Source organism: Pleurodeles waltl, chromosome 3_1, assembly GCF_031143425.1.
Source record: "Pleurodeles waltl isolate 20211129_DDA chromosome 3_1, aPleWal1.hap1.20221129, whole genome shotgun sequence".
Classification (NCBI taxonomy): Eukaryota; Metazoa; Chordata; class Amphibia; order Caudata; family Salamandridae; genus Pleurodeles; species Pleurodeles waltl.
In genome coordinates, this window is record NC_090440.1 from 1,116,097,270 (window position 1) to 1,116,120,869 (window position 23,600).

The 23,600-nt window shown below is 47.0% G+C and overlaps 1 protein-coding gene across 1 annotated transcript in view; it reads right to left on the reverse strand.

Moving 5' to 3' along the window:
• The window catches only part of LOC138285000 (mitotic-spindle organizing protein 2B-like), a 32,648-nt gene extending 17,053 nt beyond the window's left edge, over nucleotides 1–15,595 (reverse strand). The window contains exon 1 of the mRNA XM_069224400.1: nucleotides 15,304–15,595. Within this exon, the coding sequence (XP_069080501.1) occupies nucleotides 15,304–15,467 (164 nt within the window). The 5' untranslated portion in view covers nucleotides 15,468–15,595. The remainder of the gene's footprint in view (nucleotides 1–15,303) is intronic.
• Between the last annotated feature and the right edge of the window lie 8,005 nt (nucleotides 15,596–23,600).

Genomic DNA, 23,600 nt, shown 5'->3' on the forward strand with positions numbered 1-23,600 from the left:
GTCGACTTACTCGTTTTGTCCTCACCAGCACACACAAGCTGGCAAGCAGTGTGTCTGTGCTGAGTGAGGGGTCCCCAGGGTGGCATAAGATATGCTGCAGCCCTTAGAGACCTTCCCTGGCATCAGGGCCCTTGGTACCAGGGGTACCAGTTACAAGGGACTTACCTGGATGCCAGGGGTGTGCCAATTGTGTAAACAAAAGTACAGGTTAGGGAAAGAACACTGTTGCTGGGGCCTGGTTAGCAGGCCTCAGCACACTTTGAAATCAAAACATAGCATCAGCAAAGGCAAAAAGTCAGGGGGTAACCATGCCAAGGAGGCATTTCCTTACAGTCCCTAAACTACCCTCCTAACTGAAAGGAAAACAGCGATGCTCGCCCACAATTTGATTCCGGACAATTCACCCACATGGTATCGGATCTTCACAATAAAACTAGAAACTTGATAGCAAGCAACACCTGTTGACAATGAGAAATAGTTGCCCGTCTGTGTACTTTGTAGGACTCTCTAAAAGGAAGGAAACACTATTTCACTCGCATAACAGTCCAGCCATTGAATGTAGCATGTGAGGCATTGCTACTCCTTAGTGAGATCTGACAAATTTCACAGCAATCAATTTAGATTATGTGATGCAAAAAACGACTTTATACAACTCCAGTTGAGAAATGGTGTCCTAGAAGATTGCCTCCTACTTGTAGAATATACATGTAGGAAAGTACCATCGTGTCTGGCATGTTACCCCCATTTTCTACTTGTATGTATGTTTGTTTTTGCCTGTGTCACTGGGATCCTGCTAGCCAGGACCCCAGTGCTCATAAAGTGTGCCCTGTGTGTGTTCCCTGTGTGCTGCCTAACTATCACTGAGGCTATGCTAACCAGAACCTCAGTGTTTATGCTCTCTCTGCTTTCTAAATTTGTTAGTGCAGGCTAGTGACTAATTTTACCAATTCTCATTGGCACACTGGAACACCCTTATAATTCCCTAGTATATGGTACCTAGGTACCCATGGTATTGGGGTTCCAGGAGATCCCTATGGGCTGCAGCATTTCTTTTGCCACCCATAGGGAGCTCAGACAATTCTTACACAGGACTGCCACTGCAGCCTGAGTGAAATAACGTCCACGTTATTTCACAGCCATTTTACACTGCACTTAAGTAACTTATAAGTCACCTAGATGTCTAACCCTCACTTAGTGAAGGTTAGGTGCAAAGTGACTTAGTGTGAGGGCACCCTGGCACTAGCCAAGGTGCCCCCACATTGTTCAGGGCAATTTCCCCGGACTTTGTGAGTGCGGGGACACCATTACATGCGTGAACTACATATAGGTCAATACCAATATGTAGCGTCACAATGGTAACTCCGAACATGGCCATGTAACATGTCTAGGATCATGGAATTGTCACCCCAATACCATTCTGGTATTGGGGGGACAACTCCATGCATCCCCGGGGCTCCAGCATGGAGCCCGGGTACTGCCAAACAAACTCTCTGGGGTTTTCTCTGCAGCTACCGCTGCTGCCAACCATCAGACAGGTTTCTGCCCCCCTGGTGCCTGGGCAGCCCAGTCCCAGGAAGGCAGAACAAAGGATTTCTTCTGAGAGAGGGTGTTACACCCTCTCCCTTTGGAAATAGGTGTTAAGGGCCTGAGAGGAGTAGCCTCTCCTGACCTCTGGAAATGCTTTGAAGGGCACAGTTGGTGCCCTCCTTGCATAAGCCAGTCTACACCGGTTCAGGGATCCCCCCCAACCCTGCTCTGGCACGAAACTGGACAAAGGAAAGGGGAGTGACCACTCCACTGACCAGGATCTCCCCAGGAGAGGTGCCCACCGCTCCTCCAGTGTGTCCCAGATCTCTGCCATCTTGTATGCAGAGGTGTGAGGGCACAATGGAGACCTCAGAGTGGCCAGTGCCAGCAGGTGACGTCAGAGACCCCTCCTGATATGTGCTTAGCTCTCTCTGTAGCCAATCCTCCTCTGAGGGCTTCATTTACAACGTTCCGATTACTTGGTGCCATACTCCACAACTTCTCAGGCTCCCGACCACAGGCTTATCAGGGCCTACCATTACTGCCCCTTTCTTACGGGTTCATTACCCTACCCAGGCACATTACCGATAGGTCCATTCCTAAAAGCAACAATTGACTTTCTGGAGCCCAGCTAACTGATCACGGGGCTCCTTCGCTACCTACCTTTGTCACGTACCATTCTGTCCAGATGGCCCAGCCTTGATGAAGTCACTTGTGTGACGAAACACGTGTTGGCTGTATCTCGTTGATGACACTATGATCTCTAGCATCTACAATTAAAGACAACATCTGCAAAACAAGACCTTGGACTCCAGTCTACCTTTCACTTCATCAATATACTATCAGGGATATTTATCCCTGTCACACCATTGGACTATATACTCTGTGTGCTGTGGCCATCTTTTTCAAGCTCCTCTGAGGGCTATTTAGGGTCTCTCCTGTGGGTTTCTCATTAGATAACGAATGCAAGAGCTCACCAGAGTTCCTCTGCACTTCTCTCTTCGACTTCTGCCAAGGATCGACCGCTGACTGCTCCAGGACGCCTGCAAAACCGCAACAAATTAGCAAGAAGACTACCAGCAACATTGTAGCGCCTCATCCTGCTGGCTTTCTCGACTATTTCCAGGTGGTGCATTCTCTGAGGGCTGTCTGCCTTCACCCTGCACTGGAAGCCAAGAAGAAATCTCCCGTGGGCCGACGGAATCTTCCTCCTGCCAAGGCAGGCACCAAACTTCTGCATCACCGGTCCTCTGGGTCCCCTCATCTTGACGAACGTGGTCCCTAGAACACAGGAGCTGGATCCAAGTGTCCCTGACAGTCAAGTGGCCCTTCTGTCCAAATTTGATGGAGGTAAGTCCTTGCCTCCCACAACTGACAGTAATCCTCTGTACTGCGTGAACTGCAGCTGCTAGGGCTCATGTGCACTTTTGCAAGACTTCCTTTGTGCACAGCCTAGCCCAGGTCCCCAGCACTCTCTCCTGCATTGCCCAACTCACTGAGTTGGACTCCGACTTCGTGGGACCCTCTTTTGATGTGCTGAGACGACCACTGTGCTCAGATCTTCTGAATGCCTGGTCAGGTGCTTCTGCGGGTGCTGCCTGCTTCTGCGTGGGCTCTCCGTGTTGCTGAGCGCCCCCTTTGTCTCCTCCTCCAAGGGGCGACCTCCTGGTCCTTCCTGGGCCCTGGCAGCATCCAAAACCTTCAACTGCTACTCTTGCAGCTAGCAAGGCTTGTTTGCGGTCTTTCTGCTTGGAAACAACTCTGCATCCTCCAGCACGCCGTGGGACATCTTCTGACCAAAGGAGAAGTTCCTTGCACCTTCCGTTGTTGCAGAATCTTCGGCTTCTTCCACCCAGAGGCAGCCCTTTTACACCTTCACCCAGGGTTTAGTGGGCACCTGCCCCTTCTCCCCCCCCGGACACTTACTTGACTCTTCCTTTGCAGGTCCTCAGGTCCAGGAATCCGTCTTCAGTGCTTTGCAGTCAGTTGTTGCCTTTGCAGAATCCCCTATCTCGACTTTACTGTCTTTCTGGGGTAGTAGGGTAACTTTACTCCTACTTTTCAGGGTCTTGGGGAGGGGTATCTTGGACACCCCTAGTGTTTTCTTACACTCCCAGCGACCCTCTACACACTACACTAGGCCTGAGGTCCATTCGTGGTTCGCATTCCACTTTTGTAGTATATGGTTTGTGTTGCCCCTAGGCCTATTGTCTCCCATTGCATTCTATTGTGTTCTACCGTGTTTGCACTACTTTTCTAACTGTTTACTCACCTGAGTTTGGTTTGTGTGGTGACTACTTACCTCCTAAGGGAGTATATCCTCTGAGAATCTTTTGGCATATTGTCACTAAAATAAAGTACCTTTATTTTTAGTAACTCTTATTATTGTGTTTTCTTGTGATATAGTGCTTTAAGATATAAGTGGTATAGTAGGAGCTTTGCATGTCTCCTAGTTCAGCCTAAGCTGCTCGACTATAGCTACCTCTATCAGCCTAACCTGCTAGAACACTATCTACTAATGAGGGATAATTGGACCTGGCACAAGGTTTAAGTACCACAAGGTACCCACTATAAGCCAGGCCAGCCTCCTACAATATATATTTAGCTCTAAAAAGAAATGATATTCAAATGTAAGCCATTTCTACCCCCCCACCCAGACAGCACTACTTGGTTCCAAAACACATATTTCTATAGAGAAGGGAAGGATGAGGCTATCCAATAGCGTTTGATTAAGGAAGCAGGAAGATCTGGGTGAAGATGGGGTCTTCTTAAGTCAAGTGGACTGACTATGTGGGTCCATCACCGGATCATCTGTTGATAAAAATCATATTGCAGCACTGAAACAATGACCCCAACACCAATGACGTCCATGCTTATAGCATGGGCTTCTCTCTATAGTATGACGTCTAACAGTGGGGAATTAAGACTCAAATGTGTACACCCAAGTCATAAAAAAAACATATCTGCTATGGTACCCACTTATAGGAAATACTGATTCACGTATTATGGCACATCATGAAATGTATGCTCAGATACTAAAGGACAAATGCTTGCCCTCATATCCCAGAACTTTACTATAGATAGATATATTTTGTCTGTAAAGCTAAACCTTAAATTAAATTGAGTAACTTTTATTTCACCCTAGTTCTAAGTCTCTGTGTGCACCAACAGATTCCAAATATCTTCAATAATATGTCTGAGTACAAAAGCTGGACAAGTGGCAAACAAAAAATATAAGACTGCCCAACACGTTAGTTCCTTAGGCAATGGCCCAATTAAAAAAATCTAAGCCAAATAATCTTATGGTACTATTAAGTGAATTGTCTTCATGCTGCAGGAATGGGGCATTTATTAAAGAAAGCCGAATATGTGCAGTTATTAGCAGCAATGTAAACGATGGGAGGTGCATAACACCCACTCACTATGTGAAATTTTACTGAAGAGACAACGAAGAGAAGAAGGTCGAGAATGTCTATAAAATGATCTAGTCTGTATGGTGCAATAGGATTCAAGGGCAGTTTAAAAAGAGCTCAACTTCTAAATGACTTGAGGAAGAATCTATGAAAAAACAGACCGTAGTATCTTTCTGGGCAGGAATCTCTCAGAATCTAGATGCCTCACTGAGCAAGATGCAAATGTGCACAACTATTATTGGTCACACACACAAACATATCCAAACCGGTCTCCACCTCTGGATCAAAAAGTCTACTTGCTGGTGCATGTTGCATTTTTGAAGAGCGGGTGTTAGACCTGACCTCCTTAGGATGGTCATCCCCCTCAACTTTTTGCCTGCCTCTTCATTTTTCTGACCCGGTCTTGCTGGTTTTAGGATACTGAGCACTTTACCACTGCTGACAAGTGCTAAAGTGCATGTGCTCACTCCCATAAACATGGTAACATTGGTTCTTACCCAATTGCCGTATTTAATTTACTTATACGTCCCTAGTACAGTGCACTAGAGGTGCCCAGGGTCTGTAAATTAAATGCTACAGGTGGGCTTGCAGCACTGATTTTGCCACTCACATAAGAAGCCCCTTGTGTGTGCTGTTATACTGCCACTTCGACTTGGCATATTAAACTACTTGCCAAGCCTTAAGCTCCCCTTTTTAGGTCAAGTGTAAGCGTTCGACCTCGTGTATACTTTTAGTATGCTTCATATGGCTTAAAGCAATTTAATTTGTTGGGTGAAGTGTCCTTTAAAAATTCTTGTTCGCTAATGGTCAGTTCTGCCTTTTTCTCCCTTCTTTTTTCTGTTTCAGAGCAGTGACCAACTACTGTATTATTCCACTTTGGTTTTATCTGTTGCTGTGACAAACTATTTTTGTTATTTCTTTTTTGCTCCCCTTTCACTGTGGGTGTTTTAGGCTAGTAGCTGCCTGCATTTCATTGCAGCATTCCGTTCCTCCCATGTCGCCGACATTGGTTTCAGCTTTATTCCATGCTGTCCTCTTATCTCTGGCTCCTAAAATAAGCTTATTTTACAAAAGAAACACCCAGTCGTTTAGCTCACTATTCACGAAAGCTACAATATGCCCTTTCCGGTAGAATGTAGCTAAACCTAGAAGCAATGATGTGAAACTGGCACAGCCTTGCATGGCAGCTTGGGTCTTTCTCTCCAGGGCCCCTCCCTGCCAGCACTCACAACATTGCACACAGGGCATTGCTCATCTCTTTTATTGGGAGCACAAATCTTCTCAAGCTGCTCTGCTCGTTGAAATGCAAGGCAATAACGCTTGTAATACTTTTCATTCGGTTAAAATAAACTATTTTCTTTTTTCTAGCATTCTTTTCCAACTTCTGTTCAGATGTTTACACAACGTGAAGTAGTGCAGTCATCTCGTCTCTCCTCAAGGGCTTGTGATTTCAGATGCTCTATCGGCCTTTTACAGCTCCAATTGTTGCATATTTAGCAAAACACTACATACATTTAATATGGTTGATTCTGCACCAGTATGTTCAAAATTATATATGGTGCTGTGCTGCTAGCTGGCACGGTGCACGTAGTGGTCTGTTTATTATTCCTAAACCCTGATGGATTTGAGTATTAAACACACACTTCCAACTATACCATTGTTTTTACATGGGATTTATATGCTATAAAATGTATGTTGCTTACTGCCCATTCAGTAATAGAAGATTTTAACATTTAACTGGCAGAAGTACCATCCCTGCTTACAAGTCACTCATTTTGACTTGCTTTACTGGCCCTTGTCAAACACCACACGATTCAACACCACACAATTCCACACCACTCAACATAATTCCAGTCCACACAATTCCACTCCAAACCGCATAATTCTACACCAAGCCACATAATTCCTGTTCACGACACACAATTCCACTACACACCACAAAATTACACATCATGCTATATAATTCAATGCCACACCACATAAACCCCCTTCACGCCACAACACATACCACGCCACAGTTACACTACATGATACACAAACACACTCAACATAATTCCACTACACACAATACCACATAATGGTAAAACAATTCCATGCCACACAATTTCACTCTAACCTACATAATTCCACTCCACACAATATAATTCAACATCATTACACATAGTTACAATCAAAGCCACTCCACATAAATCCATACCAGACAACATAATTACACACCGGTGCTATTAAATGTCAATGCTCCAAATAGCAAGGTCGCATACTCTTGAATCCAACCCTGGCCTCTTTAATCCATTGCCAGACACTCTGTGCCCCTTTGGCTCTCTTGTGGGTTCCTGCTTTCTTCTTTTATGAGTTTTCTAACTTTCACTTCCTACGTCTTTCCCTTTTGGGTGCGTTTCCCTCTCTTGCCCACTGGCAACCACCGGATCAAATTAAGCATTGGGTGATGTCTCCCGTTCACCACGTCTATGCATCTCCAGTGTCTCAAAGTTTCATACTAATGAGTTGTTTAGTGTATGTGTGCGTGGATATATATATATATATATATATATATATATATATATATATATATATATATATATAATAAATAAAATTGTTCTTGGGAAAAGTAGGCCCAACTCCCTGGAGCACAAACCCTTTGGCGGCCAGGTTACAGAGAAGGGAACTGTTTGCAGTTGAGTTAGTATGTGTGTCCATATGTTAATACTGTTTGAACTTGTATTTATGGTTAATTAATTAAAAACATCATTTAGTAAAATGTGTTGATGCATGCTTGTATTTCCAAAAAATATTCCTAATGGAAAATCAGTGTAACCATTTTCAACAAGATTATGGAAAATATGAAAATAAATAAGCACTGGCAAAGCTAACCGAGTCAACATTTTTTTGTGACTCTTGATTTCCCCAATACCTGTCTTGTTTTAACATGGCTTTTGTAACACTTTATTTTTGTGGGAGCTGCCAGGCTCTCACCATTGTAACAATTTCTGGCAAAAAGGAAAAAAGGTTTTGGTCTCAAAAAGCACACATTGCCACCAGTGTATGAAAGGCCCTGCAGCACCCGTCCAGGGGGCCTCCTCAGCTCAGCACCTTCCCTGAGTGAGTCTGGAGGGGTGGGCCTCCATGTTCTTTGCAGGAGGGGGACCATCCAGTCTTGTTACACCACTTTTTGCCGCAGTGGTTCCTGGCACTGAACAAAACGAATGTGTGTGCCAATATGCTCCTTGTGGAAGTTCATAATGCGATCTGTCACAGTAAAACTGCCCATTAGAGAAATAAAAGTTAAATAAAAACAAAATGTCTTTGATAACGTCAGACCTAATTAGGGACCCGATTCTTAAAGAAAGTCACAAAAGCGCACCCCTGGTATATGTCTTTGAATTAGAGGCTTTCATGAATTCACAAGAACTTACACAGGTAGATGAGGAAATCGTACTCCTAGAAAATATTTGCAAACTGTATTTTGGCACAAGCATGTGCATGTGTAGATTTGTTCGTGAAAAATCTTTTGAGCGTTTACAAGTTCACTTTCCTTTCCCTCCAGCCACTTTTTTCAAAACCCTGGAAGAATTCTACTTCTGCACTTGTCAGGAGTAATTTTCCAACTTTCTCATTATGGGAAAAGATTAGAGAAGAGGTGGTGAAAATCCTTAATACGTTCAAGTTAGTAGGTTTGCAGACTCAAAAGTACTCCAGCCCTGTAACTATTGCTTACTGCTTCCTCCAGCGCCAGTATGTAGAGCTGCGGAAAGGTGGCAAAATAAGAAAATTGCTACAGTAGGAACTTAAATTGCAAGTATTCAAGCCCTACTATAGCATTAGCCCTGGGATAATCAGAGAGACTATTATCAGAGCTCTTAGATAATGAGATTGCTGCCGTAATTTGTCGCCGCACTACATGACACCAACGGGGCAAGTAGATTTTTTTTTCACCAGACAAGTAGATTTAAGAAGCAACTTGTCCCATGGACAAGTAGATACTTTGATATATTCCACAACCCTGTGTGAATATATATATTTGTGGTCATGTATATCCCACCACTCAATGTCTCTTTAAGCTCTCTCATGGCTGGAACTTTTGTTTTACAGCTGAACGTAGTTTGTGTTTTAAGGGCCTTGTTTGTAATAGTATTGCAGTAGGCCTGCTAGGCCTGAAAATGTGTAAGGCACTATGTCCTCTTGGGATTACATATATGGTTACACTGCATTACTTTCTGCCATTCTGTTTTCATGTCGTTATGCCCTCTAGGGGCTGACTATATGGTTACATGACCATGTTTCTTACAAATGCTGTTTTCATTATGGTGTCCTCTAGGGGCTGTTCTGAGCATTACAATCAAGATACTGCAATATGTGCTGCACTAGGAATCTTGCCCCATAATGCTTTGCGGTGCATTCCTTTTACAAAACATGTTTGCCCATAACTCACTGTGTGGTGGACCTAGGTCAATGGGGCCACCATCAAAATTTTCAACAAGACACACTCTGGCTAAGGCACTTCTGGGTCCTCACACTAGGCTGGGGGGGGGGGGGGGGGAGAGGGGGTGGAGGGGACTGCAAAATATCCCCTCACAACAGACTGCAAAATAATAACACCCCTCCTTCCACCACCAGTCACTGTCTTTTTAAGTTTTCTCATGGCTGGGACTTTCGTTTTACAACTCGGCGCAGTTTGTGTTTCAAGGGGTTTGTTTGTAATAGTATTCTAGTAGGCCTGAAAAGGTGTAAAGCACTGCACCCTCTATGGGTTAAATATATGGTTACACTGCATTAAGTTTTGCCATTCTGTTTTTGTGTGGTTATGGCCATTAGGGGCAGACTAAGAGGTTACATGACAATGTTTCTTACAAATGTTATTTTTATAGTGGTGCCCTCTAGTGGTTGTTCTGAGCATTACAGTCAAGATACTACAATATTTGCTACACTTGGAAACTCACCCCATAATGCTTTGAGGGGCATTCCTTTTACAAAACATTTTTGCCCATAACTCACCGCACGATGTGCTCTCTCTGTTTAGGTCACCCCAAAATATTAATATAAAAACTATAATAAAATAATGGCAATATTTTCATTTTTGATGAAGACAGAGGAAGAAGGTAAATAGAAGTGGTTTAGTTATATGCAGGGCCACTGGTATTATGTGGCAGAGAGGCCCAAACTATGCAGCAGGGTTGACCAATTTATGTGGCAAAGAAAATCCAGTTATGCATTTGCAACGCCAATAGCTCTAACTCCAGCAAAGCCGAGACCTACTGCATTGCGAATGTTTGTTCTACATGCAAGTCACCCCTAAGTAGGCCCTTGATACCCCATAGGGGAGGGTGCTATGTAAGTAAAAGGAAGAACATGTACTTGTGTGTTTTACATGTCCTGGTAAGGGAAAACTCACAAATTCATTTTCCACTACTGTGAGGCCTGCTCCTCTCATGGGCCAGAATTAGAAGTGCCCTTATATACTTTTAAGTGCTAGGTGCTTATCCGAAAGAAGCAGCCCTGTCATCTTTAGTATGGCCAGAATGGTAATAGAAAATCCTGCTTACTGGTGAAGATGGATTTTATGTTACTATTTTAGAAATGCCACTTTTAAAAAGTGGGCATTTCTTTGCACTTACTGCCATCTGTGCCTTACAGCCTGTCTCCAATTCACGTCTGGTCTGTGCGGGTTGACAGCTCTCCTTGTGCATTCCACCCAGACAACCATAAACACAGGACATTCCGTCACATCTGCATACTGAATGGGACTCCCTGGGCAAGAAGGGTGTAGGGGCTCTCTCTCTCTCTTACACTTCAAAGGCCAGTGGCCTGCCCTCACACAAAGGACTGATAACCCCCACAGGGATCCTAGCAGACAGGCCTGGGCTGAACGGGGAACTTGTGCACTTCAAAACCACTCTTTGAAGTTTCACCCACTTCAAAAGCATTTTTGGGTATGTATACTGGGTCTCTGACCACACCAAATCAGACGCTTCTGGATCTACACCTGTACTCTGTCAGAGGGACTGCCTGGCTGCCCAAAGGACTCATCTGGACTGCTTTGCTGAGAAAGACTGTAGCCCTGCTTGTTGCCCTTCTGCCTGATGGCCTCTGACGCTGTTGGAAGGACTCTGCCTTCCCCACAATTGCTCTTCACGGGCTTGGATTGAACTTACCTCCTGTTCGGAAGTGTCAGGGCCAAAAAGACTTCACCCCAGATAAGAAAATCCCTGTGCGTCCGAAATTCGAGGCAATGTCTGCAGAAATCAGCGCAGCAGCTGCCTCGCGGTGGAAAAAAAACAAAAAACTACTGCATCGCCTACACGATCAGCGCAGCGCCTGCTCCTTCTACCAGCGCATCAAGGATTTTCAACGCAGCGCCCCTGGGTGTCAAAATATCTCTGCATCACAGTGAGGAACCAAGAATGCGCTCCTGGAAATCAACACATCACCGTGGAAAGAAACAACACATAGTCTGTGCCGCACAGAAAAATCTGGCGCATTGCCTTATTTTTCAACGCATCTCCTCCTCACCCCCATACATCATTTTTTTAAGCATCCCAGGTACTGTGTGTTACCAAAATATTTTAAAAAACTGATTCTTAGGGATTGGGACTCAGTTAAACCTTTAAAAAGTGATATGTCGACTTGTGCATATTAGATTTTTGTTTTTCTGATCTTATTTTATTCAGATAAATATTATCTATTTTTTTTATTGGTGTGGAGTACTTTTTGTGGTGTTTGCACTGTTACTGTATGAGTTATTGCACAAATACTTTACACATTGCCTTCCAAATTAAGCCTGCTTGCTCTGTGCCGAACTAGCAGAGCGTGAGCACACGATAATTTGGATTGTGTTGGGACTTACCCTGACGAGGATTGTGGTGCCTACTTGGACAAAGGTGTATACCTCTGCTAATTTACAGACCCAATTTCTAACAGGGGGTATTTAGCTTCCCACACTGGTGAAGGTATCAATAATGTGCATGCGCAGTAGATTGTCCCAGTGCTCCACTATCCAGAAGTCAAAGTTGGCAAGCAAACAACGATATTTTAATTTGTGTAAATTTCAGTTGTTTTGTAAGCAAAGCAGGCTCTCTTTTACCCAGTTAAGAGACGGGGCGCATTAAAAAACAAAGAAATGGTGTTCAGCAGCTGTTCATGGAAAAAAAAACGGTTCTGAAGGAGTAGGTTTTAACAAACGCTCTTTCAGATCTATAATAAATTTCTATATGACAAATAGTGATGTTGGAGACTAAACTGCGAGTGACATTTCTAGACGAACAATGAACCCTACATGGACAACCACACGATCAAGGCCTTCTGAAAGAATCATACGGTAGGCACTTGACACAGATACTAGCAGACAGGATCCAAGTTGTGCAGACCGTACACGAGGAGGAGGACTCGAAAGGAAATTGTGCCTGTATCTATAGCAATCCCCAAGGCAAAGTTCCTGATAACAAAATAGATTAAGAGTTGAACTCATTCACCAAAAAGGCTATAATGCAAAACGGACATGTTGTATTTTGAGAAAATGTTCTAAAAACAGTAGGTTAGAAGGACATTTTTTAACTGACATTTTTTTTAATTAAATTTCGTTAACCAATGTACACCCAACAAGATAGAAGCCACAGCACATAACCATTACAGTCCAGCAAGGTACAATGTTATGAAGGCTAGTGTGGATCGGCATTACATCTTACTCACACATTTGAAAAGGTGCATGATAATTAACTGTAAGTAAACGTCCCTCCTCTAGCCCAATTAAAAGCCCAGGGTTATATAAATGTTTTTTTCAAAACACATCTACAATTGCTGCACATTATTAGACTGCCCTCTCTCTCTGCGTAGATCATAGTAAGGCCTCTTAAAGTGACAATGTCTCCAGGAGGTTAATACATTAACTCAGTGAAGCCCCATCAAAGGCTTTCCCATCAGTCCCTCCCACAGAGATTACAGATTCAGGGCTTTTAGTCTTTACTGTTTGAGAACATGCCAGGACCTCACCAATCTAAAAATAAATAAATAAAAGTAATTTCTTACTGGCAAAAACGTTTTGGTCTAAAACACAGGCATATTACTGTAGTATTCCTTGGCACTGAAAATAAATACTTTGCGTGGAGATGTGTTCCTTGTGAAAGGGCAGCATGCTGCAACTCATAGTAAAGTCAGTCAATTGCTGAAGTGGACTTATCCATTACCCCTTAATGTATGCTGGAGTGGGAGGAAAACAAGTTTAAATTACCCCAATCGCAGCCTAAATAATGGAGTCTGGCTGAAACCCCTTTCAGTAACTATGTTATACTAATTTTAGTACAATCAAAATGTATTTGGTAGCACAGACCTAAACAAGTCAATCAGCCTGGCTTTGGTAGCTAGCCTCTTGCCTTTGAAAAAGAAAAGGCGGCAGGCAAAAAAGAAAGAAGGAAAGAGAAAGAAAAGAGGAAATGCAAGAAAGAAAAAAGGAGGGGAAAAGAAAGAAAGGAAAAGAAAGCAAAGGAAGCACGAAAAAAAAAAAAGAAAGAAGATAGGGAAAGAAAAATAGAAAAAAAGAAAAAAAATTAAAGTGAAGAATAAAAGAAAAAATAAAATAAATGGAAAGAAGGGAAAAGAATGAAAGAAAGAAAGATAATACAGAACTGTTTCAAATGGACACAATCTGGAATGCTGTGAAATATCAGCAGTCAGAAAAGCAAAACACTCTAAAATGAAAAATTACAACAGCACTGGCAGGAGATGGGGTGTGATGAAGAAGGAATGTGCATCAGAAACATCCAGCTATCACATCAGAAATAAACACAAAAGGTAACGCTAAGGCAAAAATAAAGTGGAAACAAAAACACTGGCAATGAAGGGACCTAGCTTGCATGCGGATGTGATCCTGATGAGAGAGCAAAATGCAGTCACTGAAAGTGAAGTTATCCAGTGGCTTAACTAGGCTGTATGCTTAGAGGGTCGAATTAAAGTGTGAATTACATAACAGACCACTGGATGACGAGAGGTTGTTAAACTTCTTATATGCACGCATAATATATACATATTTTAATCAAATAAAAAGGTATTGGCTAATGCCAGACCTCAAATTCAGTGGCGAGCCAATGGCTCTGCCAATGCTTCTTTCCTATGGCAGAGAAACATTTTTTTGCTGATGATGCTCACCAGGGAAGCAATTAAAGACCAAAAGCTCATTTGGCTGTCTAACAAAAGCCCCGGATTGGAAACAGTGTCTATAATGGCATGGAGTAAGATGGCCACAAATGCAAGACTGCAAGAGGTAGCACGCAGCAAGCTACATGGATGGACAGCTGTCAATTACACTTAATGTACTAAAATGCTATATAACTGCAAATAAAATGTGTCTGATCGATGCCACTTTCGGAACCAGGACGGCCATGTACCTCGCTCTACCATCATGATGTCACTGTTGTCCCCATCACTCTCCTGCTACTGGGCCTCTGACGATTTTTTCTCCACAGGCTATACAGTCTGCTTAAAGATTTGAATCAGCCCCTTCTAACATTCTGTTGCTATCTTTCCTATTCCCTCTCTAACGGCGGCCATTGCGTTTCTATCCTACGTCTGCGCGGTATCTCCAGTCATTGTCCAATTCACCTACATCTTTCCATCTGCCACTATACACATAACCCTGTGAGCCCCCCTCTTCTCTGTCACCACCCAATGTCTTCAATGGCTACAACTCCTAGTCAATCACACCTTTGTTTCTTGCTCCCTCCTTGGCCCCACTACCATTTGTATTTGACTGATAAATAGGAAAATACTATGATTTTTCAACAGGTTCAGCTGGTGCTTCTGAAGGTAGCTAGTGCTTAACAGCAGACGCCCAACATACCACTGACTCTGAGCCCGTATCCAATATTACCTGCAATTCCGAAAAATTGGTAGACGGGGAGCTTCTCTTCACCAATAAATCAGAAACTGGCACCAGGCAGGAATGGATACTGCTTGTAGAACTTTTCGAATGTAAACTCATGTCCATGCAAGCGGAAGGAACGAACAGCCTGTAAACATTACCTCCCGTAAAACGGTAGAATATTGCTCAGTTCAGTGTCCATTTTTAAAGTCCTCCTACGTGCTATCTCAATTTGAGACTTCAGTATAGGCTTTATTTTTTAGTTTACATTCTAGCACCTATATGTCCCGTCTTAATATGAATTCAGTACTACAAGTCCAGAAGAGCAATGTAAAACGCCCCAGCGTTTACGAGATTCACGAAGCGAGGAGACGTGAGACCCGCGGCAGAAATCCAGCATTTGTGGCCCACTACTGCAGGGGTGTCATCTCCCTGTGATCACTGCCATGACTTGGTTTTGCCTTCCCCAACACCCCGTTGCCACTGCACCTTTTCTTTTCAAAGAAAACCCCTCACCGGAAGAGCTCTGGGTCCAAGCCTACGCCGGCAGCCTGTGCCAACTCATAGAGCTCGGTCTCTTCAGCGTTCAGCACCTTTTTCTTCTTCTGCACATGACGCTGCGCGGTGCCGCTCACTGTGACTGCCAGCCCGGGAGGGAGCGCTGGATCGGGGGCCGCCATTGGCGCTAGCAGGGCCTTGGACTCCTTCCCGCCAGCATCATCACCCTGGCAACCGGCAGCGTCAACACCGGTCCCACTAGCACAGGGGGGCTGTCCGGAAACAGCTGCCCGACGCACACGCACTTCCGCCCGCTCTCACTGGCTAGGAAGCAGTAAGCAGTTGGAAACAAATGAAGAACTTAACCCCTTCGCTGCCAGGCCTTTTCCCCCTCCTGTGCCAGGCCTTTTTTTGCCTATTTGGGGCAGTTCGCGCTTAGGCCCTCATAACTTTTTGTCCACATAAGCTACCCATGCCAAATTTGCGTCCTTTTTTTCCAACATCCTAGGGATTCTAGAGGTACCCAGACTTTGTGGGTTCCCTTGAAGGAGGCCAAGAAATTGGCCAAAATACAGTGAAAATTTAGTTTTTTTTTTAAAAAATGGAAAAAGTGGCTGCAGAAGAAGGCTTGTGGATTTCCCCCTGAAAATGTCATCAACAAAGGGTTTGTAGTGCTAAACTCAGCAGCTTCCTAGCTTTCAGGAACAGGCAGACTTGAATCAGAAAACCCAATTTTTCAACACAATTTTGGCATTTTACTGGGGCATACCCCATTTTTGCAATTTTTTGTGCTTTCAGCCTCCTTCCAGTCAGTGACAGGAATGAGCATGAAACCAATGCTGGATCTCAGAAACCTAACCATTTCTGAAAAGTAGAGAACATTCTGAATTCAGCAAGGGGTCATTTGTGTAGATCCTACAAGGGTTTCCTACAGAAAATAACAGCTGAAAGAGAAAAATATTGAAATTGAGGTGAAAAAAACATCAATTTTTCTCTACGTTTTACTCTGTAACTTTTCCCTGCAATGTCAGATTATGGAAAGCAATATACCGTTACGTCTGGTGGACTCCTCTGGTTGCGGGGATATATAGGGCTTGTAGGTTCATCAAGAACCAGAGGAACCCAGAGCCAATAAATGAGCTGCACCCTGCAGTGCGTTTTCATTCTATACCGGGTATACAGCAATTCATTTGCTGAAATATCGTATATTGTGCCATTATTGTTTTTCTGATTGTGTGCTTTTCTTATTGTAACTGCTTGTATTTTGCTCGTTTTCAGTGTTTTGCCCCTTGTGCGCTCCCCGTTCCCTGCCGCTGCCTCCCTGCGGCCCGCCCCCCTCGCGCCCCCATTTGCCGCTCCCTCCCGCCTCCCAGCTGCTCCTCCCTCCCCCCTCCCTTCTTAATGGCTGGCGCTGCGCGTCGCGAGTGAGCGACCTCTGACCTGTTTCAGGTCCTGAGCTCGCCCCCCACGACCGCAGCACCAACCTGCTGCCTCCTGCCTCTGTCCCCTGACCACGCTGCTGTTTGCGTGTTCGAGGCCCTCCTCCACCCGCAGGCATCCTCCTGCGCCTCATCCCTGGGGTCTAGTGGGCTCTGACTAGCTTCACTTGACCCGTGTGCCGCTTTCCGCCGTCCCGTAAGTGTTTTTCATTTTTTTCGCTTTTTCCAGCGCCTCGCCGCCGGCGCTTCTGCCCCCTTTGTGCCCCCCTGATTGCTGTCTCCCCGATCGTATATTGTGCCATTATTGTTTTTCTGATTGTGTGCTTTTCTTATTGTAACTGCTTGTATTTTGCTTGTTTTCAGTGTTTTGCCCCTTGTGCGCTCCCCGTTCCCTGCCGCTGCCTCCCTGCGGCCCCGCCCCCCTCGCGTCCCCATTTGCCGCTCCCTCCCGCCTCCCAGCTGCTCCTCCCTCCCCCCTCCCTTCTTAATGGCTGGCGCTGCGCGTCGCGAGTGAGCGACCTCTGACCTGTTTCAGGTCCTGAGCTCGCCCCCCACGACCGCAGCACCAACCTGCTGCCTCCTGCCTCTGTCCCCTGACCACGCTGCTGTTTGCGTGTTCGAGGCCCTCCTCCACCCGCAGGCATCCTCCTGCGCCTCATCCCTGGGGTCTAGTGGGCTCTGACTAGCTTCACTTGACCCGTGTGCCGCTTTCCGCCGTCCCGTAAGTGTTTTTCGTTTTTTTCGCTTTTTCCAGCGCCTCGCCGCCGGCGCTTCTGCCCCCTATGTGCCCCCCTGATTGCTGTCTCCCGATCGTATATTGTGCCATTATTGTTTTTCTGATTGTGTGCTTTTCTTATTTCTTATTGTAACTGCTTGTATTTTGCTCGTTTTCAGTGTTTTGCCCCTTGTGCGCTCCCCGTTCCCTGCCGCTGCCTCCCTGCGGCCCCGCCCCCCTCGCGCCCCCATTTGCCGCTCCCTCCCGCCTCCCAGCTGCTCCTCCCTCCCCCCTCCCTTCTTAATGGCTGGCGCTGCGCGTCCGCGCCGCTGGCGCGCCGGAGGCGCGCCAGAGGCAAGCCCGTCTGCGCCCGTCCGCGCCTGGACCGCGGCCAGTGCCACACCCCCTGGCCCTCGCGCCCCCCGCATCCGCTACTCGATCAACGAACTCCGCGCCTTCAACCCCGGCCCCTCCACTGAATGCTACCGGGCATCCCCGAAGCACACTAAAGGACCTTTTTCCTGCCGTACCTGCAACTTCTCCTGCATCAGAACGACCAATCCAACTACGAAAACATCCAACCCCAACCACCTGAACTGCATCCTCATCAACACCCGCTCCGCACGAAAACACGCCATCGAGCTCTGGGATTTGCTCGACACCACTGCTCCTGACGTGGCTTTCCTGACCGAAACCTGGTGGAACGACTCCTCGTCTCCGGACATCGCCATCGCCATACCGGACGGCTACAAAATCACCAGAAGAGATCGAACCAACGGAATCGGCGGCGGAATAGCCATCGCTCACAAAGCTACCCTCAAAATCCACACCCACTCGGACGACACCCTCAGGACAGCCGAACACCTCCACTTCCAGATCCACACGGACCCCAACACGACCCTCAGAGGAACCCTCATTTACCGCCCTCCAGGACCAAGAGCCCCCTTCAACGACACCATCGCCGACCTTGCAAGCACCCACGCCCTCGCTTCCCCGGATTACATCCTCCTGGGAGATCTGAACTACCATCTGGAAAATGCCAACGACGTCCACACCGCGTCACTGACCTCCAACCTCCTCAACCTCGGTCTCCGCCAGCTAGTCAACACACCTACCCACATCGCCGGTCACACCCTTGACCCCCTCTTCACCTCCAGCAACCACATTTCCTTCAGCCACACCTCCGAACTCCACTGGACTGACCATCACTGTGTCCATTTCACCTATAAGAAAACCACAGAGCAACACCGCATCCAGCTTCCTCCCCACCGCCGCTGGGGCAAAGTCACCCAAGAACAACTGACCAGCACCCTCATCAACAACCTTCCACCCGACGCAATCGACCCGAGCACAGCCGCCAACAACCTCCATCAATGGATCCTCGACTGCGCCAACACCCTTGCCCCTCTCAAGAAACCCACCACCATCCAAGGAAAGAAAAAACCAGCCTGGTTCACAGACGATCTCACCACCTCCAAAAGCAACTGCCAGAAGCTCAAAAAAAAAATGGATCCAAGAACGCACACCCGACAACCTCGCCGCCCTCAAAAACGCCAACCGCGAACACCACCAATGGATCCGCACCGCCAAGCGCGCCCACTTCACCGAACGTATCAACAACAACGCCCACGACTGCAAAGAACTCTTCGGCATCGTGAAGGAACTCTCCAATCCGAAAGCCAACTCCAACGACATCCCGCCCTCCCAGAAACTCTGCGACGACCTCTCCACCTTCTTCCACCAGAAAATCACCACCATCCACGACAGCTTCATCACCGGTCCACCGCCAGACCTCACCCCCGACATCTCCTCCCGCGACTGCCGCCTCACCGCCTGGACCCACGTGGAAGAGGCAGAAACCATAGCAACCATGAACACCATCCACTCAGGCTCCCCCACGGACCCCTGCCCCCATCATGTTTTCAACTCAGCCAACGCCACCATCGCCCCCGAACTCCGCAAGATCATCAACCTCTCCTTCACTTCTGCCACCTTCCCGGACAGCTGGAAACACGCAGAAATCCAACCCCTCCTCAAAAAACCCAAGGCTGACCCCAACGACCTCAAAAACTTCCGTCCGATCTCTCTCCTCCCTTTTCCAGCGAAAGTCATCGAGAAGATCGTCAACACTCAGCTCACCCACTTCCTCGAAGACAATTCCATCCTGGACCCCTCACAATCCGGATTCAGACGAAACCACAGCACTGAGACCGCCCTCCTCGCCGCCACAGATGACATCAGCCATCAATTGGACAACGGCGAAACCTCAGCCCTCATCCTCCTCGACCTATCAGCCGCTTTTGACACCGTCTGCCACCGCACCCTACTGACCCGCCTCCAGGAAGCCGGCATCCAAGATAAAGCCCTCCACTGGATCTCATCCTTCCTCTCCGACAGAACGCAGAGAGTCCGTCTCTCCCCTTTCCGCTCCAAGGCCACTAACCTCATCTGCGGCGTCCCCCAAGGATCCTCCCTCAGCCCCACGTTGTTCAACGTCTACATGGCCCCCCTCGCTCAACTGGCCCGCCAACATCATCTCAGCATCATCTCCTACGCCGAGGATACCCAGCTCGTCCTCTCCCTGACCAAAGACCCGCTCACCGCCAAAACAAACCTCCACGAGGGACTAAAATCCATCGCCGATTGGATGAACAACAGTCGCCTGAAACTCAACTCCGACAAGACGGAAGTCCTCATCCTCGGACGCACTCCCTCGGCCTGGAACGACTCATGGTGGCCCTCCGTCCTCGGACCCCCACCCACCCCTGCCAGCCACGCAAGAAACCTCGGCTTCATCCTGGACTCCGCCCTCACCATGTCCAAACAGGTCAGCGCCGTCTCCTCCTCCTGTTTCAACACCCTTCGAATGCTCCGCAGAATCTTCAAGTGGATTCCAACAGAAACCAGAAAGACGGTGACCCAGGCCCTCGTCAGCAGCAGACTTGACTACGGCAACGCACTCTACACAGGCATCCCAACCAAAGACATCAAACGCCTCCAACGTATCCAAAATGCCTCCGCCCGACTGATCCTCAACATACCCCGCCGAAGTCACATCTCCCCTCACCTAAAGGAACTCCACTGGCTCCCGGTAGACAAGAGGATCACCTTCAAACTCCTGACCCACGCTCACAAGGCACTTCACAACACCGGACCCTCCTACCTCAACACCAGACTCAACTTCTACACTCCAACACGTCAACTCCGATCCGCCAACCTCGCCATCATACCCCGAATCCAGCGCAAGACATCCGGCGGCAGATCCTTCTCCTTCCTCGCCGCCAAGACCTGGAACTCTCTCCCCACATCTCTTCGCCAGACCCAGGACCTCCTCGCTTTCAGAAGGCTCTTCAAGACCTGGCTCTTTGACCGATAAACCAGCAGCGCTCCCCCCCCCCCCCCCTCAGCGCCTCGAAACCCTGACGGGTACATAGCGCGCTTTATAAATACTATGATTGATTGATTGATTGATTGAATATAAAGAGTAAAAAATTGCTATCAAGAAAACCTTTGCATTTCCAAAAAGGGCACAAGATAAGGTGCTGAGGAGCAGTGGTTATTTGCACATCTCTGAATTCCGGGGTGACCATACAAGCATGTGAATTATAGGGAATTTCTCCAATAGATGTCTTTTTTACACACTCTCCTATATTTGGAAGGAAAAAATGTAGAGAAAGACAAGGGGCAATAGCACTTGTTTTGCTAATCTATGTTCCCCCAAGTCTACCGATAAAAATGATACCTCACTTGTGTGGGTAGGCCTAGCGCCGGCGACAGGAAACACCCCAAAGCGCAACGTGGACACATCCTAAATTTTGGAAAAAAACAGAGGTGTTTTTTGCGAAGTGCCTACCTGTAGATTTTGGCCTCTAGCTCAGCCGGCACCTAGGGAAACCTACCAAACCTGTGCATTTCTGAAAACTAGAGACCTAGGGGAATCCAAGGAGGGGTGACTTGCGGGGCTCGGACCAGGTTCTGTTACCCAGAATCCTTTGCAAACCTCAAAATTTGGCTAAAAAAACACATGTTCCTCACATTTCTGTGGCAGAAAGTTCTGGAATCTGAGAGGAGCTACAAATTTCCTTCCACCCAGTGTTCCCCCAAGTCTCCCGATAAAAATGATACCTCACTTGCGTGGGTAGGCCTAGCGCCGGCGACAGGAAACACCCCAAAGCGCAACATGGACACATCCTACATTTTGGAAAAAAACAGAGGTGTTTTTTGCGAAGTGCCTACCTGTAGATTTTGGCCTCTAGCTCAGCCGGCACCTGGGGAAACCTACCAAACCTGTGCATTTCTGAAAACTAGAGACCTAGGGGAATCCAAGGAGGGGTGACTTGCGGGGCTCGGACCAGGTTCTGTTACCCAGAATCCTTTGCAAACCTCAAAATTTGGCTAAAAAAACACATGTTCCTCACATTTCTGTGGCAGAAAGTTCTGGAATCTGAGAGGAGCTACAAATTTCCTTCCACCCAGTGTTCCCCCAAGTCTCCCGATAAAAATGATACCTCACTTGCGTGGGTAGGCCTAGCGCCGGCGACAGGAAACACCCCAAAGCGCAACATGGACACATCCTACATTTTGGAAAAAAACAGAGGTGTTTTTTGCGAAGTGCCTACCTGTAGATTTTGGCCTCTAGCTCAGCCGTCACCTGGGGAAACCTACCAAACCTGTGCATTTCTGAAAACTAGAGACCTAGGGGAATCCAAGGAGGGGTGACTTGCGGGGCTCGGACCAGGTTCTGTTACCCAGAATCCTTTGCAAACCTCAAAATTTGGCTAAAAAAACACATGTTCCTCACATTTCTGTGGCAGAAAGTTCTGGAATCTGAGAGGAGCTACAAATTTCCTTCCACCCAGCGTTCCCCCAAGTCTCCCGATAAAAATGATACCTCACTTGCGTGGGTAGGCCTAGCGCCGGCGACAGGAAACACCCCAAAGCGCAATGTGGACACATCCTAAATTTTGGAAAAAAACAGAGGTGTTTTTTGCGAAGTGCCTACCTGTAGATTTTGGCCTCTAGCTCAGCCGGCACCTAGGGAAACCTACCACACCTGTGCATTTCTGAAAACTAGAGACCTAGGGGAATCCAAGGAGGGGTGACTTGCGGGCCTCGGACCAGGTTCTGTTACCCAGAATCCTTTGCAAACCTCAAAATTTGGCTAAAAAAACACATGTTCCTCACATTTCTGTGGCAGAAAGTTCTGGAATCTGAGAGGAGCTACAAATTTCCTTCCACCCAGCGTTCCCCCAAGTCTCCCGATAAAAATGATACCTCACTTGCGTGGGTAGGCCTAGCGCCGGCGACAGGAGACACCCCAAAGCGCAACGCGGACACATCCTAAATTTTGGAAAAAAACAGAGGTGTTTTTTGCGAAGGGCCTACCTGTAGATTTTGGCCTCTAGCTCAGCCGGCACCTAGGGAAACCTACCAAACCTGTGCATTTCTGAAAACTAGAGACCTAGGGGAATCCAAGGAGGGGTGACTTGCGGGGCTCGGACCAGGTTCTGTTACCCAGAATCCTTTGCAAACCTCAAAATTTGGCTAAAAAAACACATGTTCCTCACATTTCTGTGGCAGAAAGTTCTGGAATCTGAGAGGAGCTACAAATTTCCTTCCACCCAGCGTTCCCCCAAGTCTCCCGATAAAAATGATACCTCACTTGCGTGGGTAGGCCTAGCGCCGGCGACAGGAAACACCCCAAAGCGCAATGTGGACACATCCTAAATTTTGGAAAAAAACAGAGGTGTTTTTTGCGAAGTGCCTACCTGTAGATTTTGGCCTCTAGCTCAGCCGGCACCTAGGGAAACCTACCACACCTGTGCATTTCTGAAAACTAGAGACCTAGGGGAATCCAAGGAGGGGTGACTTGCGGGGCTCGGACCAGGTTCTGTTACCCAGAATCCTTTGCAAACCTCAAAATTTGGCTAAAAAAACACATGTTCCTCACATTTCTGTGGCAGAAAGTTCTGGAATCTGAGAGGAGCTACAAATTTCCTTCCACCCAGCGTTCCCCCAAGTCTCCCGATAAAAATGATACCTCACTTGCGTGGGTAGGCCTAGCGCCGGCGACAGGAGACACCCCAAAGCGCAACGCGGACACATCCTAAATTTTGGAAAAAAACAGAGGTGTTTTTTGCGAAGTGCCTACCTGTAGATTT